Source organism: Leucopleurus acutus, assembly GCF_964270905.1.
Source record: "Leucopleurus acutus genome assembly, chromosome: 6".
Taxonomy (NCBI): domain Eukaryota; kingdom Metazoa; phylum Chordata; class Mammalia; order Artiodactyla; family Delphinidae; genus Leucopleurus; species Leucopleurus acutus.
The window spans coordinates 86,579,824-86,598,007 of NC_139149.1; the positions used below are offsets into that span (position 1 = coordinate 86,579,824).

The 18,184-nt window shown below is 36.1% G+C and overlaps 1 protein-coding gene across 3 annotated transcripts in view; it reads right to left on the minus strand.

Annotated features, from left to right (window-relative positions):
* RAPH1 (Ras association (RalGDS/AF-6) and pleckstrin homology domains 1) overlaps window positions 1–18,184 on the minus strand; it is a 97,352-nt gene that overhangs the window by 15,305 nt on the left and 63,863 nt on the right. For all 3 annotated transcript variants that reach the window (XM_082840793.1, XM_082840792.1, XM_082840794.1), the window contains 6 exons: window positions 10,446–10,523; window positions 9,841–10,000; window positions 7,445–7,566; window positions 6,218–6,283; window positions 4,759–4,902; window positions 3,771–3,881 (listed from right to left, as the gene is read on the minus strand). In XM_082840793.1, the coding sequence (XP_082696919.1) occupies window positions 3,771–3,881; window positions 4,759–4,902; window positions 6,218–6,283; window positions 7,445–7,566; window positions 9,841–10,000; window positions 10,446–10,523 (681 nt within the window). The remainder of the gene's footprint in view (window positions 1–3,770; window positions 3,882–4,758; window positions 4,903–6,217; window positions 6,284–7,444; window positions 7,567–9,840; window positions 10,001–10,445; window positions 10,524–18,184) is intronic.

Sequence of the window (18,184 nt, forward strand, 5' to 3'; positions counted from 1 at the left end):
TATCAAAGCTTAAACATATCCTGACAAATTACAGGTCTTTGGAATAATGGCCAAATAATTTATACCTCTTAAACATCCATAAGGCCAAATAAAATGGCCCTAAGTATTTTTACAAAATAAACAAGAAAGAAACTTGTGTTAAATTTTAGGTCAAGATGTTTCAGTTAAAAAACAAACAAACAGAAAAACCTTCACATCATGGGAAACTCCACAGTACCCCTTCTACATTTCAAAGAAACAAAGTCTACCAAGCTTAACAAAGTCAGTGGAAGTTTTAATCTACCAATATAGGAGTATAAAAAGGGAGGAGAATGTTTATTTCACTTTGAATTAACTGAACTCATGGAATCAGAAGACTCCATATAAGAGAGTCTTTGGTGAAGCTTCCAGTGCTTCTCTGGAGGTGAACACCTGGGTGGGGGGAAGAAGCACAGGGCACAGCACCTGGGATGCAATGGGTGCTGCTCCCTGCTGTGGACTGAGCACTGCTCTGCAGGCCCCTCTGCCCACAGCATGTGCCCTCTGGGCAATAAGCAGCTTTTCAACTGCGTCATCAGATTTAGTCTTCACAGCCCAATGTACTTTTCAGTTGAGTCTTGGATGGGAGGTGAGTGACTTGACCTTGGCTACAAAATGCAAGTGCTAGAACAGACTCAGGGTATTTTAACTCCACTGGGCCACAACCACTAGTTCCCTGGGAAGAAAAAACCCTTCCTGCCAAAAATTAGACTGAGACATAATTCCTAATCTGTAACTAAAAGTGATACTCTAAAATCTTAGTCCAAGTACCAAAAGAAACTACTGAATATATACAATGCATTTATTACTTTGGAAACAATATAGGCCTGAAAATCAATTCTCTCAACTAATATGCAAGAAGCTAAAAAATAAGACTATAACACTCCACCCTGTTACTTCCATGATTATCATGTATAACATCCTTCTATTATAACAGTGTTTGAGAAGTTCATATTCATACTCCATCCCTAAATCCTAACTATTTTTTTCCTTCCCACCTAACATATTAAATTACTTTGCCTCATTTCTCAAGGGATGAAAATTTAGACCTGGCTAAGCTGAGCTCTATTCCAACAATTGTTGTGGTATATATGTTTTTAAAACACAGGTTTCCTTTAAGATACTTAATTATACACGCATACGTATGTGTCCCAAGTGTGTACCTCTTTCAGATAATACATAAACATATATCTTATTTATTTCTACATTGTCAAATTTCATGAATAAGCTCTTCCCTTATTTTTATTATCTTAAAAAAAAAACCTAATTACCAAATGGTGTGTTTTATTACCTCCTACAAGTGTGTATATATTTCCTGTATCCTGCATGTCACTGGAAGGACTCAGACTCAGTCATTAAAGCTCAAAGCTGATGAAAGGGATCAGGCCCTACAAATATTTACATTTGCATTTGTGTAGACCCTGTGTGGCAGCACTTTTTGGTTTGTCAGAACTCAAACGCTCAAGAATAAAACACTTACATAGGCAAAATCTAGTGTAGACTTACAAGAAAGAAAGACATATCTTAAATACGAATATTTGAGTGGTCTCAGGCAAATTGATCCCTTAAACCTCAGTTTCCACATCTGGAAAATGGGGACTCTAGACCAGACTTGTGAGATGGACATGTCCAGTGCTTCTAGTGCAGCATCTTCCACCCTGGAGTTCTTCAGTAAATGGTGGCCATTATTTTTACTATTATTTGCACCCAGTGGTATGGTGTTTTTTTCAGTTCAATACATTAAAATTTCTAGATATAAATAGGTAGGCAATATAAATACATAAATTTAGCTTAACCGACTTTACTAAAAGCAAATACGAAGCATACAAATCATTATTATAAAAACAAACAAGAAAACCCTTAGAATAAAAATATTCTTAACCTAAGAATTCTATGAGCTGCAAAAAGGATTAAAGTACTAGCCAGTGGTCCTACTTACTTCTGGCCCTAACAGACACTGTTGATTGCCTTCCCCACAGCTAACTCCTCCTCTCTACCCCTTTTCTGATAGAACCCCAATTTGTTTGGATGTCTACCCCTCACCTCAGACAGCAAATTCTGACTAGTGTAAACCAAAAATGGTGGCTTTGTTCCCTGCCAGTGATTGGTGTAAGACTGGGCATGTACTCCGGGCCAACGGCCCTCAAAGGGAGGGCTGTTAGAAGAACTCCTGGGAAATATTTCTTTCCTCTTAAAAAAAGACATACAGGGAAAAACAGTCCCTCTTCCTCTGCTGGATTTTGTTGGGTCAAATGGCAGTGGCCATTTGTGACTGAGGTAAGTCGGTCTGAGAATAAGCTGATACGCAGCTTATTAAGCTCCATACGCAGAAGATGGAACAGGGGAAGATGGAAAGAATGTAGGTTCTCACTGACAACTTTGAGCCACTGAAATAAATTCTTACTGTCTCCATGTTATGAGACCCCCAAATAACTTTTATTTATATTGATATTTACCTTATAAGAAATTAAAGCTGAGAAAAAGTTAAATATAAGAGTATACAAATACACATTCCACTACCCAGGGGAGCAAAGATATCATCACGTGTCATGTAACCTTTTAGAAAACTCCATTATACACTTGTGAGAGAATCAGAGTATAAAAGGCAAAAAACATCTTAGCATTATTAGAAGAATAACACTGACATCACAGGTCCCTTTACAGGGTCTCAGGGACTCCAGGGGACCCTAGACCTCATTTTGAAAACTGCTGGATTAAGCTACTTTATACTGACTTTTAAAAAATTATTTGCTACTGTAACTAAGTGATATAGGGTATTCTCCAAAAACGATCACTTAATAAAGGGCTACCATTATAATACACCTAACTTAATCAAAGCAATCAAAACTCTACCCCAAAATCCTAAACCACCTCTTCAAACCCAACTGACAATTCTCAGACAAAAGCAAAATCAAATGATGATATAAACATGTAGACCTAAGTAGTCACCACGGGGCTACTGAGAAAATGAGAAAACGTAATGAGAAAAACGTAATCATCCCCATAATTATCCTGAACTTTTTAATGTTACCTTTTCCTAATGTTCCAATAGATCACTAAAAATGTCAGTTCTCGAAAGTAAAGATATGATGAGTATGAGAAACTCAAAAGTTTGGATATAGGGGGAAAAAATCACTAAAAACAGCTTAGATGGATCATAATACATACGTGGGCTATCAGAGCCATAGTTCAGGAGAAAAGGGAGACGAGAATTATTTCTGGACCAGATGAGAACCAGCCCACTTTGAACTCGGGCTCTGTTGGTTCTGCTGAGTTAGTACCGGAAAAGAACCCTTCCCCCCACATGTGGCTCTGATCTAAGTCTTCCTAAACTAAGCCAGCTATTAAATGAGAGTCTCAGATTTATAATCTAATCCATTTTACATATTATGACTCAAAGCTTACAATTCAGTATCCATTTCCTAGTGTCATCACTCTAACTAGGGTCAGCTGTGGGATAAGCACAGGCTTTCCTTCCTTCCCTCCTTCCTTCATTTATTTATTGGCCACGATGCACAGCTTGTGGGATCTTAGTTCCCCGTCTAAGGATTGAACCCAGGCTCCGGGAGCTGAAAGCGCTGAGTCCTAACCACTGGACCACCAGGGAATTCCCTTTACCATTCCTTTAAAAACCTATACAGAAAAAAGCAAAAATAGGACACTCGATGGAGATCCAAACTATTTTAAGATGTCCAATAACCCCCTCTATGTCTAACATCAATTAAAATTCCTAAAAAGAGATATATGTTTACCTTGAGCACCAGACAGTAGTCGGTAGGTGCTTTGTATTTATTCCGATAATCCTGTCCATAGTAAACATTGACGTGATCCAGCTGGAGAAAGCACACCAGATCCCGAGACACCTGCGGAAAAAACACCCGAAAGACTGAATTAACAGTAATGTGTAAACAAGCAGATATCACTAGTAACAGCTTCTAACTGAGAATCAAACTTTACCAAGTAGAAATTATTGCTATTTTGCAGAAGACAAGACAGTGAGATTCTCTGCAGATGCTTCTTCTTTAAATCCATGATGCAACAAAAAAGGCAGTCCGTTTCACTTACTGTCTTGCCATTCATAAGGAACAATGACTTGCTTGGAAAGGATGGCACTTTAAAGAGACTTTAAATATAGTATAGTATTTATATTAAATACAATATAGTATGATAGAGCTCTCTGGAAAGAACAAGAGATATCATGTAGCTCAGTGCCTGTAGTGCATATCTCAAGTACAGCAATTCTCAAGTCAGGGTTCCTCGCCAGTTAAACAGAGGCAACAACATGTACCTCTCAGGATGGTGGTAAACACTGGATGAGATTACCCTGTAAAGATCTTCTGCAGTGCTGGGCCCCCAGTAAGCACAGAAGTGACAGCTACTATGGGGGCCCTTAGCAGAAGCGCGTTACCTAAGCAAGGCTAAAACGCCTGTAATCCTAGAAAGGTATTCTCCCCCGAACAATAACAAGCAAAAATGACTCTGGCAGAAGCTCCAAAAATAAGAAATAAAAGCATGATTTCAAATTTGCCAGGAGAATCGAGATGGGCCCAACTAATGAGCAGAGAGTGAACATTTTCAGGTTTCTTCTTTCTTATAATAGATCAATAAACAAAGCAATGTTTTGTGTGTCCTACAGGAGCGGAAACAAATCAGAGCCTGAATCACCTTATTAGCATGGTCACTACAAATTAAAATCAATCAGCATAATAAGGAAACTAAAAGTCAGCAGAAGGGACGCACCTTTGCTTTTCCTTTAGGGACATAGTAAATACCAGATGCTCGCAAGAGAAAATAACGCTTTTTCCAGGACTTCTTGCCATCATCTTTCAACCAAAGGACTCCCTCAATTTCTGGTACAGTTACAGAACTTCCACAAAAACACTCCTAAAAGAAGAAGATGATTTGGAAAGACACGATCCTTAGATTCTCAGAACAAAGTTGTGTTTACCCCTGTGAAATGCATGACACTGTGATTAAACCAAAATGCCTCTGTATAAAAACCATGCTGCTAATTTTACCTCAATTAGAACTTTCTGTTCTAAACATTACATGGCTTTACTCTGGAACGACTATGGCAAGCCCTAAGAACTTTTACCTAACATTGTTTTGAGGAAACTAAGGTGAAATGTCAACTGAGTTGCATATAAAAGTACTTAAATGCATTTATAAACAGCATAGTTACACTAAATTTAATCAAAGTGTCAGAGCTAACATAAACATTAGACTTTATTTTTCTCCAAATTAACAACACATTTCGATTAGCTGTACGTTAAATAGGAATATATTTTAAAAGAAAGCAACATGCTAAATGAATGATTACACTTTCACAGTTTAAAAACTATCAATGTATCAAAACTTCTAAAACAAAGAATATTTAATACTAGGTTGAAAGGAATGTAAACAAACTCAAAATTCTGGATTCTAATGTCTATACTTAGATAAAAATTTAATTTAAAAGATCAATCATGTATTTAGTAAAGGAAAAGTAGAAATCCTCACTAAACTTGAACACATGAAGGTGAATTAATTTCTCTCTCCCCAAAACAAAAAAAACAATTAGGAATTATGCAGAGTACTTTTCTTAATTATAGCTATAGCATCCCTATGAAAAGCTTAGTGCTGATCTTCATCTTCCTAATAGCCTTGTTGCTAAATAAGAGTTTATTCAGATTTTCAAACATACTAATGTCGACCTTAGTTCTCTAAAATCAGCAAAAACCAAAAATTCAATTATGCTTGAATTTGTTTTATTACTCTTCAAAATAAAGAGATGTATATATTTTTTAAAAAGAATCATTATGATTTTTAAAATTATTTGAGTTATTTCAGGCCAAGGTTTGAAATATTTTGTAAATAGCTAACTATACTCAAATTTCTCTCTGGGTAAGCAGATAAAACAGTACAATCACATCCTTCATGACCAGCCTTTTCTCCCACTTGTCAGCTACTAAAAGCTCATAACTCCTTTTAGCCCACTAGTACACTGCCTGGCAAAATAATAAGTTTTACAAGGTTCTTCGGCGTTCTAATGTTCACACAGCTGAACTCTCTCCAACAGGCTATGGAAGAAAATAGGCTTCCCTATTTACGATTGTAATTATAAATATAGAGCACTGACATTCTGGACTTCAAAAAAGGTGCTTAATATTTGAAATATTATAATGTGCAGGAAAAGGGGAAGGAGGGAAGGAAGTCATACCTCCAACAGCACTTCTTTGTTTCTATCTGCCATCTCAGCTGTTTCCTTTTTTCCCAGAAGATAATTCTGGAAAAATGAATAGATGAAAGTTAAAGGATAAACCCACTCTGCTATTCCCTTGGCACAGGTATGTATATGATTTCTTCTAGAGACACAGAAACCCTGTGTTGATTTCTGCCTACACAGAGTGAGGGGAACACCCCTTTGAAAAGCAACCTGTTCGTGGGATCTTCACGGAAATGCTTAACACTGGCCTCCTCACCTTATCCATTTATCTTGAATTATTCCGTAAACTGCCCTCCCCCAAATCCTGAGGTGATATTACATGCAACAGCTAGCAAATATGTTTTTGTATATCTAATGAAAGCTACACTTACAGGACCTTAAAGGTTTACAAATTATTAAGTACAACAAGTAAGGCAAATTACCTTAAAATATGCTGAGTTTAACTGATCCAGATGGAGAAAATTTAATCTAAATCCCAAATTCTCTGAGGCTACCATGATCTCATTTGCTTGACTCAACTAAAATTTGAATTCTAATTATCAGCCTTATGAAACATTTTTTCACAATCATCCATAAAAAGATCTGTTGGTATTCCCAAATGTGTATTCTTCACTAAAAATACCCAGTAACGATGTTTCATGATTAAGCTGCCTGAAGGATAACTATTCAATAACTTTAACACTGCTACTATTTTTCTCATTACTACTTTTTATAGTGGGGCTGTTTTCTCTCACCTATTGATTTTTATAAAATATTTGGGTATTAGGAAGGATTAACTCAAATATTATTTTGGAATAAGCGAAGATACTAAATAGATAAAGGTAACATATATTAGAATGTGGAACCATTTACAATCAAGGTTACTGGGTTTTCAAAAAAAATAAAATAAATCAAAGTGTCAACTGGATAAATGACAAAAGTAGAGAAATATGCAAGTACTTTCCTTTGAGGGATAAGGAACTCACCAAATAAACAGCTCAAAACGGCTCTGAATTAGAGAGAACAGAAACCTGGTAACCCCCTGGAGGTAATCCTGCTTCCCCAAAGGCTCATCCCATCTGGCTCTGCAGAACTGGCAACTTCTTTGAGGCCTGCCACCTGGGCAGTAGTGAATGCTCCAACCGGGTGGTTACCAATCTTTTAACTCTATTAACTTAGCAGTCAGAGAATTATATAATATGAACATTTAAGAATCCTGACCTCTGTAAGCTATAGTCTCACCTGTGGGTTTTTGAAAAGTGCATATTTTTCTATACGCTCCATAAATATAAGCTTGTTTTGGCTATCTCTTGTCCAATTCAGAAGATTTTCAACCAAGTTTTCATGGTCTTCAAAGATTCTCTCTGTCCCAAAATAAAATATCAGTATTTTGTTAGTATTCATCAGAACTGCATGAAAGACAAGAAACCTTGTGAAGTAATTCACAGCAAAACCCTTAACTGACACCCCTGAGAGATTATCTAGTCTTCCCTCTATTTTCAAATAAGGAAACATGCCCTCGTGGTGTTAAGTGACTTCAGCAAAGGTCACACAGCTGCTACATGGAAGGATCAGGACTAGAATCTAGGTCTTCTGACTTCAAGGTCTTCTTCAGCCTTCAGCCTTTGCCCATCCCACCCTTAAAAAAAAAACCCAACATGCGGGCTTCCCTGGTGGCGCAGTGGTTGACAGTCCGCCTGCCGATGCAGGGGACACGGGTTCGTGCCCCGGTCCGGGAAGATCCCACATGCCGCAGAGCGGCTGGGCCCGTGAGCCATGGCCGCTGAGCCTGCGCGGCCGGAGCCTGTGCTCCGCAACGGGAGAGGCCACAACAGTGAGAGGCCCGCGTACCACACACACACACACACAAAACACCAACATGTTAGTTACATTTCATAAATTCTGGTATTAAGTGCTTCTAACAGCATTCATTTCTTGTCATTCAAAAAATTTCCAAGATGAGTTCTTCTTTGATCTATGAGTTTTGTTTAAATTTAAACAGAGATGTATTTTCTAATTTCCAAATTAGGAATCAAAGAACTTGTCCTATATATTGAACATATGTTCAAAGAACATATTCTAGAGATAATGATTTTTTGAAATTTCTTGAGAGCTGCTTATAACCTCATACCAGAATCAATTTTTAGAAATACTCCATTTCTGCCTGTAAAGAATGCATATTTTCCTGTTATTAGTGTTCTAAATATATCTATATTCATTTTTGTCTGCTTGATTATATTGATCACTGAAAAGATTCTTAGATGAAAAGTTTCTACTATGAAGGTAGACTTGTGAATCTCTCCTGGTAGTTCTGTCAACTTTTGCTTTATAAATTTTAATGCTATTATTAGATAAAATTTAGAATGATTATACCTGCCTGATGAAGATGTATGGTTCTCTTTATCTCTAGTAATGCATTTTGCTTAAAGTTTATTTTGCCTGATAATAACATAGTTAATATTATCTTTCTTTTGGTTAGTGTCTTTCCACACTCCTTTTACTTTGAATCTTTCTGTGTCTTTAGGTAAAAGGTCTTTTGTAAACAGCAAACACTTGCATTTTGTTCATTCATCCTTTCTAATAATCTCTGTTGTTTAATTGAATGATTTACATTTGTCATAGTTTGCTTCCACCATCTTATTTTGGGCTCTTAGTAGTCCCTTGTTTTCTTTTCTTTTATTCATTCACCAAGTACTGAATGACTACATATTATATTTGAATCACTGTGCCAAATATGATTAAATGATAGTTATGGATCTTTAACTATGGCCATGGAAATATTCTAAAAACTATCATCCAAACATTTTCTGTGTATGGTGACACTATATCTATGAACTCAAACCTTCCTAATTCTCTAAGAATAGTTATAGGGAAGTATTATTAGAATACATGTTTATACATATTAATAAACTTCTAACTTATGGTTTGGTTTTGGGGGTTGTGTGTTCTGAAAGAAAAGTGTTAATAATTAAATTTTTATTTCTCTGGAAACTGCTGTGAAATATTTAAAGATATCATAGGTAGTAAGAGCAATGCAAATACATTTTTTAAACAAAATAGCAAGTTGAAATTGATTACTGATTGAATAAAGCCTAATAAAATAATTATTGCGAGGTTTCTGTAATCACACAATATTACAAAAAGAACACTTTTTAAAAGAGTCAAAGATGATATAAAAAATGAGGGATTTTTAAAGTTAGAAAACACCATACCAAACTACAAAACATAGGAAACTAAGACTTAATACATCTAGCTAAAAATAAGATGTGCTTTATGTTTCCCCTGAAAGTCAAATGGTGGTATAAAGACTTCAGTACAAATGTGAATAAATGTAACGGTCTTTAGTAAGTGTGTTCAATATATTTGGTTCTTATTTGAAGGGAAAAGAATATTTTATTACCTTAAAAAAAGCGAACAACTTTGTTCTGGCCAAAAAAAAATCTAAAGTGAACTGGAAATGATACTGCACTCAAAGAAATGTCAAAACACTTGGGGGGAAAAAAACAATGTAAAAAGGCCAGGGTTATATTATAGAAAAAAAATACAGTATAAAGATGTCTCAAGTTGCTTTTTTCAACATGAAAACTGTTGAAATTACAAAGAAATTAAAAAGTAATTATAGCAATGATACTACTAACCCATTTGTAACTCAGAGATGGTTTCCACCAGAGACCAGTCTAAACTATAACCACAGTGAGATTTGTCCATCAGGTTGTCCAGCACTTGTCTCACTGTCTGCCTCTCATCCACCATCATTGTTTTAGAACTATCGTCAGACATATGGACTCTAATCACCAGCTATAATAGGAAAAAAGGAAATTAAATACAAACCAAAAAACAGGCATTCTAGAAATTTCTTCCAATATTGAGTAATGTTCTGAGTAATGTCCTTAGCTAAAATATAAATTAAAACACAAATAATGACTTTATTATGCAAGAAAAATACTCTAAAATTAGATATTAGATACCCTAACTAAATAAATTTAATGCATTTTTAAAAATTAAAATAACAGGTAAGATTATAATAAGACTATTTTGTTTTACCCTTAGAATTTAAAACCAGAAAGGTACTTCTTTTATAATGCATTTTATCCACAAAAAAATACATGTGAAAAATGTATTGGAAAGAAATACCCCTCTATAGCTTGCTATATCTTAGAGCTATGTTACATAAACAAGGCAATTCTTCATAAATCCGTAAAACAGATAAAAATCCCAAACCAAGAAAAAGCCCAAATATCACCTTTTTCACTTGTGCCTCTTTAATTTTCTCTAGGGCAACTCTGATCTTCTCAGCTTTCAATTTTGCTGCCTGTTCTTCCTGTGAACACAAAGCACTTCAGATAAACTAATGCTAAAATAATGAGAATTATCTGAGAAGTCTTTTTATCCTTAAGGATGCTGCTAAAATTGAATTTCAGTAAGAATATAACTTCACACACTTATATAGAACACAATTTAAAAATAACCGTGTTCACAAAGTGAGAGCAGACATATTACAAAGGAACATTTTTTAAGATGCAGACTTGAAGATCTCTTATAATAAGACTAGATTTTCATATTCTGGTGATGTAGTAATTTAATTTTAATTTAATCCAACAGTTTAATTCTCAACTGTCAATCTGAAGCAGATAAATTTCAGGTTTCAGGATAGGGAAAACATGAGGGTATCTGTGGGTCTGCCAGTGACTCTGAATTTATACCCCCTCCAAAGTACAGGCAATTCTTTGCATAGTAATGTTCTGACCTGTTACACTGAAAACATATCATCATCATAAAAATAGCAAAAAACCAGTATCAATTTATCTCTTTGCAGCCATACAAAAATACTTAATAAAAAATGTAGGTATGTTCATATTAATATACAAATACAAATAGAGAAGGCTGCATTAAATTCTTAGGTTTTACTCTGCTTTGGAGCAATCACACAATATAATCAATGTCTCGCGTCTTTAAATGCAATTTTGTTTTTATTAATTCATGGATAAAAGTTCTTAAAATACTAATATAATTTTCCAAATATTTAACTTACAGTAATTTCTACATTATAAAATTTAGATTACAAGTAGTAATAAAATAAAACTATACTTAAAACATTTGCCTATTTTCTCCTAGAACAACATATAGTACTGTAATACTGGTACTTACTTGTACTTTCCAGCAATAGGCCATAGTACACTGTAGCATTAATCTCCAATTGAAAAAGACTCATGTAAGTAAACCTTTGCTTATAATAAAGGATTCCTTTTTAATTCTAAGCTTTTGGTTGCTCTAGCAAATATCTAAAATACCTAAGAAAAACATAAAATGCCATATTATATATTTCTTTACTTAATATGACTTTAAAAAAAAAAGAGAAACCTATTTACATCAGCCAAACTTTATCTGCTCTGGATTGTGATTAAAAACCACAATCCATGTGTTATTCTTCATTAAAAAGCTAAAGTTTCTAGGGCAAAAAAACAAAAACTCAATTCATTTAATAGATTCTTCCCTGTTCTCCTAAATTCTGTTGGCTTCCTTATTTTTTAACTGCTTCTCTTTCCATTTCACACTCTAGGCTGACTCCCCTCATTTCAAGCTTAGTATTTACTACTCTGTGGAACAGAGAAGAAAACAGTGGTTAGGAAGGACAGTGGGTTTGTTTGCCAGAAATCTGATCCATTTCAATGAAAGCAGTCAGTGAATTAACATAATAACTAAGGTCTGGAAATACTACCTGTAAACCCAATTAGACACAGAACAAAGAATTGCATTTTAACAATGGAGAGGAGTAAGATAAGACTTGATTCTTAGATATACTCCTCTGATTAAAAGATTAAATCATCCTACCTCCGCCTGTATGCAAATAAACAAATTACAGAATTATAAAATATGTTGACTGTATATTTTAACATAAGATACATTTTTTTTTCTTTTTAAAGCAGGCTATAAAATGAGAAAACTAGACTACTGTCATTAAAACTCTCATTAAAACGCGCGGGCTTCCCTGGTGGCGCAGTGGTTGAGAGTCTGCCTGCCCATGCAGGGGACACGGGTTCGTGCCCGGGTCTGGGAAGATCCCACAGGCCACGGAGCGGCTGGGCCCATGAGCCATGGCCACTGAGCCTGCGTGTCCAGAGCCTGTGCTCCGCAACGGGAGAGGCCACAACAGTGAGAGGCCCGCGTACTGCAAAAAAAAAAAAAACAAAACAAAAACCAAAAAACAAACAAACTCTCAGCCTCTAGAATTCTGTGTCTTAGAGAAACAAAATCATTATTAAATTACCAAACCCTATGTGTTTCTGATGAGTGGAGCACTATTCTATACAGGAATTCTAAGTACTAGCATTTTCCAGCGGTTTTTATTAAATCAGTTATTTCATCATATTTTGGAAGATAAAGAGGGAAGCAGAAATTTTATGAGTGTTTTCTCAATGGGATAATGATTGTATGTTCTTCATGGCTCATTTGCCACATCCTTATATTGGTATAAATGGCTGCTATAAAGAAGAAAAATTTACCAAGGCATAATTTCGAATTTCACTTCATATTTCGGAAAAGCAAATTTAAATCTCAAAGTCTGAAGAGGAAAAACTGATAGTATCAATGCTTTGTGTATCTGGAACATAAACATGAGCTTCTAAAAGGCCAATTCTTTTATGATATTATGATTAATCTGCATAAGTTAAAAAACGTTTAGAAGATTTCCTCAAGGCCAAATAACATTTTTAAGAAAAAGAGAATATTCAAGAGAATGAGAAGACAAGCCATAGACTAAGGGAAAATATTTATCAGACACATCTGATAAAGGACTATTATCCAAAATATACAAAGAATTTTAAAGCTCAACAAGAAAATGAACAACCCAATTTAAAAACTGGGCCAAAAACCTGAACAGAACTCACCAAAGCTTACACAGATGGCAAACAGCCTGTGAAAAGATGCTCTTGTCATATGTCATTAGAGAACTGCCATCGTTGTTTTAATTTAAACAACGATATACCACTACACACATATTAGAATGGCCCAAATCCAAAACACTGAAAACATCAAATGCTGGTGAGGTTGTGGAGCAACAGGAACTCTCAGTCATTGCTGGTGGGAATGCAAAAGGGTACAGCCACTTTAGGAGATAGTTTGGTAGTTTCTTACAAAACTAAACATGCTCTTACAATATTCCAGTAATCAAGCTCCTTAATATCTACCGAAATGAGATGAAAACTTACCTCCACCCCAAAACCTGCGCACAGATGCTTATAGCAGCTTTCTTTATAACTGCCAAAACTTGGAAGCAACCAAGATATCCTTCAGTAGACAAATGGATAAACTGTACTACATCCAGACCATGGAATATTATTCAGTGCTAAAAAAAAGATGAGCTATCAAGCCATGAAAAGACATGGAGGAACCTTAAATGCACATGACTAAGTGAAAGAAGCCAACCTGAAAAGGCTACATATTGTATGATTCCAACTATATGACATTCTGAAAAAGTAAAACTATGGAGACAGTAAAAAGATTAATGGCTGTCAGAGGGTAGGGAGCGGGAGGGATGAATAGGTGGAGTACAGAGGATTTTTGTGGGAGTGAAACTACTCTGTATGATACTATGATAGCTATACATCATTACGCATTTGTCCAAAGCCGTAGAACGTACAACACCAAGACTGAACCCTAATGTAAACTATGGACTCTGGGTGATAATAATGGTCAACACTTGTTCATCAATTATAACAAACGTACCACTCTGGTGGGGGATGTTGATAATGGGGAAGCTATGTACGTGTGAGGGCAAGCGGTATACTGGAAACCTCTGTACCTCCTTCTCAATTTTATTGTGAACCTAACACTGCTCTTAAAAAATAGTCTATTCAAAAATGGAATATAAAAATTTAAATATAGCATTCTGATATTGGTTATAAACACCAAAACAGTATTTTCATACTCCCATTTTATTATTATATTATTTACCAAATACAATAGAATACAACCACTGCTATCTTTTGAAGCAGTGACATAAAAAGTCATTCAATTGTAAGATTAATTTAAACTCCCAGATCAGTTTCTGCTCCACAGGCTAAAAAGTTGACACATAGGAAGAAAGGATTAAAGAAACAAGAGAAACAACCAATTAACATACATTAAACCAATCAGATTTCCTAGCCATCAATAAGAAACCATTTTTATGTAGAGCAGCCAGGTGGGCCTATTTTAACATCCAAACTCAGCTATTCTTCCATTTGCTCAAAATACTACTCTTAATAAATACATAAATTGGTCAAATTTGAATTTAAGAACTGTGTGCTTAATTTCAACCTAGGCAAATTTTAGTTTATTCTTCTCCAGTTTATTAGCAAGGATAATCAATCCCTGCTAGAAGCTTTTAGAAGAAACAATTGATCAAAATACCTCTAACTATTAGAGTTTGAATGTCACTGGAGCAAAACTGGAAATAAAAATATTTGTATCAAATTGCAAGATTCATAGTATTTTATACTTCCCATGGGTAATATGCTCTTCCTCAGAAAGTTGGCTTGTATTTACTATATTTAGGCTAGAATCATATCTTTTAACCATAACAACCATAGAAAGGAAGAAATTGTTTTAAGCTCAGAGTGCTGTGCAATACAGGAAAGGTCAATAAATCTTTGCTGATGTGTTTAGATTATATACTTAGAAGACATCTAATAGTTTACTTATTTAGGCAAGGTAAATCTCTGTTCAATGTCTGCAGGCCAAGTTTAATACAAAGAACAAAGCTTTATTCATCCCATCTTCTCTTCTGTTTGTTAAAGTTGACAAACTCAGGTAGGTCTTAAGTTTTCTGCCCCTTATCTTTGGGCTATCCCTTTGTTCACACTGTTTGTCTCACAACCATCCTTAACATAAGTAAAAGATACCTCACACATATAACAACTTAACTTTCTCTCCTACCCCTTCCCTTAAAAGGGCAAGAGACAACCTATTTTTCCACCTGAAAAACTCCTGTGTGGCTATCAATAACCATCAAATGCCAAGCCTCCTCAAATTTACATAAAGGACAAAAACTCCGTTAAGATCTTATGATTAAATGAAAGCCAATGCTGTGGTTACAAAGTGTTACAGCATTCTCTTCATGTTACAGCATTCTCTTCAGCGTAAAAATTAGAATACTTACAGAAAGAGTTACAGTTGCAAAGAACTGGCTAGTGAATTCCTTCAGCTAAGAAATTATTAAGGCTTTGCGGGTTCGGAACCAATGGGATTGAAATTAAGGAGCTGAAGAGTAGTTAGCAGTTTCTTTGAGGTCCAGTTTGTGTCACAGATTACAATAAAGTTGTGTAAATTAAAATGATTCAAAGAAAACTTGGAGTGATGAACAGTTTAATGCCCACAAAATGTTCTATTCTATAAAACTGCTTAGAGCCAAAATAATAATAGTAACAACTAGTCTGCTTCCCCCTGAAGAAATCACGAAACAGATTCTCTCACTAAGAAGAGAACTAATATTAACTGAACACCTACTTGCCACACACTACAAGGCATGTATCTCATCTAATTCTCAATAATGCAGGGGCTAACATTATTATTATTATGTCCACTGAACTAATTAAGGCCCAGAAAGACTTATCTTTCAAAGATCATACAGGCAGTTACCAAGTGAATAACTACTTGCTCTTTCTACCATGTCACAGTCCCTTTTGTCCTTAAGGATTATAGCACACATACACTTTGGGGATAACAGTAAATAAAAACTGCTTATCAAAAATAAAAGACTTTCAGTAATATAAAAGCATTTTTACAACTTCTCTGAAGCAAAGAAAAGGGTGATTAACAGTACAGCAGTCCTTGAAACCTCGATGGTCACTAGAGGACCATTCTTTTACATGACAGATGTTTGTCGGGACTGTCCAGGCTTGGGCTTGAGTGCAGGGGATACAGAGCTCCTGCTCTCATGGAGCTTACATTTAACGAGAGACAAGAAAGAAACAGGTATGAGATAAGTCAGTTAGTGGTCAGTTCTATGAAAAAAAATAAAATAAAGCAGGTTAAAGGAGTAAAGAGTGAAAAAAATGCATTATTATTTCAGGAGGTCAGGGAAAGCCTTTCAAATGGTACCCAGAGACTTAAGGGCATCAGATCAGCAATGTGTCTTTTGCCCATTGCTCCCATTTATGGCAAAATAGTCCTGTGCTGGCACTAATGCTGCTCCTAGAAGAAACAGGTTGGCATTGTTTTTGTAGAGGCTCCGGGCTCAGAACTGTATAATGGGGTAGTTATTTCATTAACAGTGATATAATGACAACTGGATTGGGGATGGAAACAAACAAACAAAGCATTCTTTTTGCATTCTTGGCCTAAGCAGTGTTACTGTGTTCATTTTACTGTGTTCTAACTACCCAGTGTTACAAAGTCCTAGTTTGGAAAAGTGCAGGTCAGAGGTGAGTCAGTAACTGGGACACCATGCTTTTGGGTAAGGGGAACCAGACTGCCACACAGGTGGTATGAAAGAGGTATAAACTCAACTTAGCTTCAAAACAGCCACGTGCTCTGGTAGAGGGCACTGACATCGAGAGGTCCCTGTGGCTCTGGTTATCTAGGAGTTTCTGCCACCTCATCCTTGACTCCATCCCCCACTCCACCCTAAACGTTTAGGTTCTATGCTACTGAGTCACCTTCCTGATCAAATGTCTTGTTGTATAAAAGCAGGGCAGTATATAGAGGTAGCTAGAGTCAGATGTTGGCCACATACACCAATAATGCCAGCACTTGGATCTGAGTAGCGATGGCTCTGACGCTGCAGTAAGTATCAACATCTCTTGGGCAAAGGGAGATGAGAAGTTACTGCCTGCATTTTTTCCAAACTTGCAAACACCTTACTCTCCCTGTTATAGGAACTCTGTTCTGTTCACTGCCATATCTCAAGGGTTGTAAACAGTGTCTGGCACATAATAGGTATTCAGTAAATATTTGTTGAATGAAGTTATTCTCTTCAATAGATTCTCACTGCATTTAGCGGGGGGCTGGGGGGGGGGAACTCCTTAGTGTGCCTTGAATGATCTGATTCCTGTCTACCTCTCCAAACCTAAATCAAGATACTCATATCTTCATTCAACTACTCAACTACTGTGGCTCCAGCAACATAGGGTTTCTTCAGCTTCTCAAACATGCCAAGCTTTTTTCTCCCTGGACCTCTCTACTTGGAACATTTCCCTTCACCCTCAAGCTGGCTTCTTTTCATCCTTCAAGCTTTACATTAAATGTCACCCCTTATAAGGGCCTTTGCTGATGTTACCATCTAAAGGAAATGTAGCCCTAATCCTCCCCCCAGTATTCTCTATTACTTACCTTGTTTCCTTCATAGCACTTAACATGATTTAGAGTTTTGTTTACATGCTTGCTTGTAAACGTTTTTTATCTATATTCCTAAATAGACTGTGAGCTGCTGAGGGCAGGGACGATGTCCACTTCATACAAAATTATTGTATATCCCAGCACCTAACGCAGTACATGATTAAACAAATATTTGTTGAATAAATAGGCAATGGAAATGGTAATATGTTATACTTCATCTGAGAGCAGTATACAAAATGCACTGGAGGAGGGACAGGCAAAAATAGAGACAAGAGTCGTGGCTCTAATAAAAAATACGAGGCTGCTTTAGGGTGGTGGCAATGGGAATGAAATGGATGGGTGAACTCAACCAATCCTACAGATTATGACAAGCTTATTAGAGCTCTGAGATAATAAGTGACAAGAAGAAAGGCACCAGATGGCTCAAACCTGGGTAAGTGGGAGAGTGGCAGCATTGTGTACAGAAACAGAGGTGTCAAAAGAAGAAAACAGATATAAATTGTGAGGCCCCAGGGAGAGTGTGGTTAAGGAAGCTGAAGACCTGCAGAACTGGAGGTGCTGGTCATCTTCCAGGAAATGTCTGACAGCGACCTCTCAGGAAGAGAGACCTGATCTATTAACAGAGATCCTAGTTGAAGCTATGAGAGTGGATTCCAGAGAGAGAGT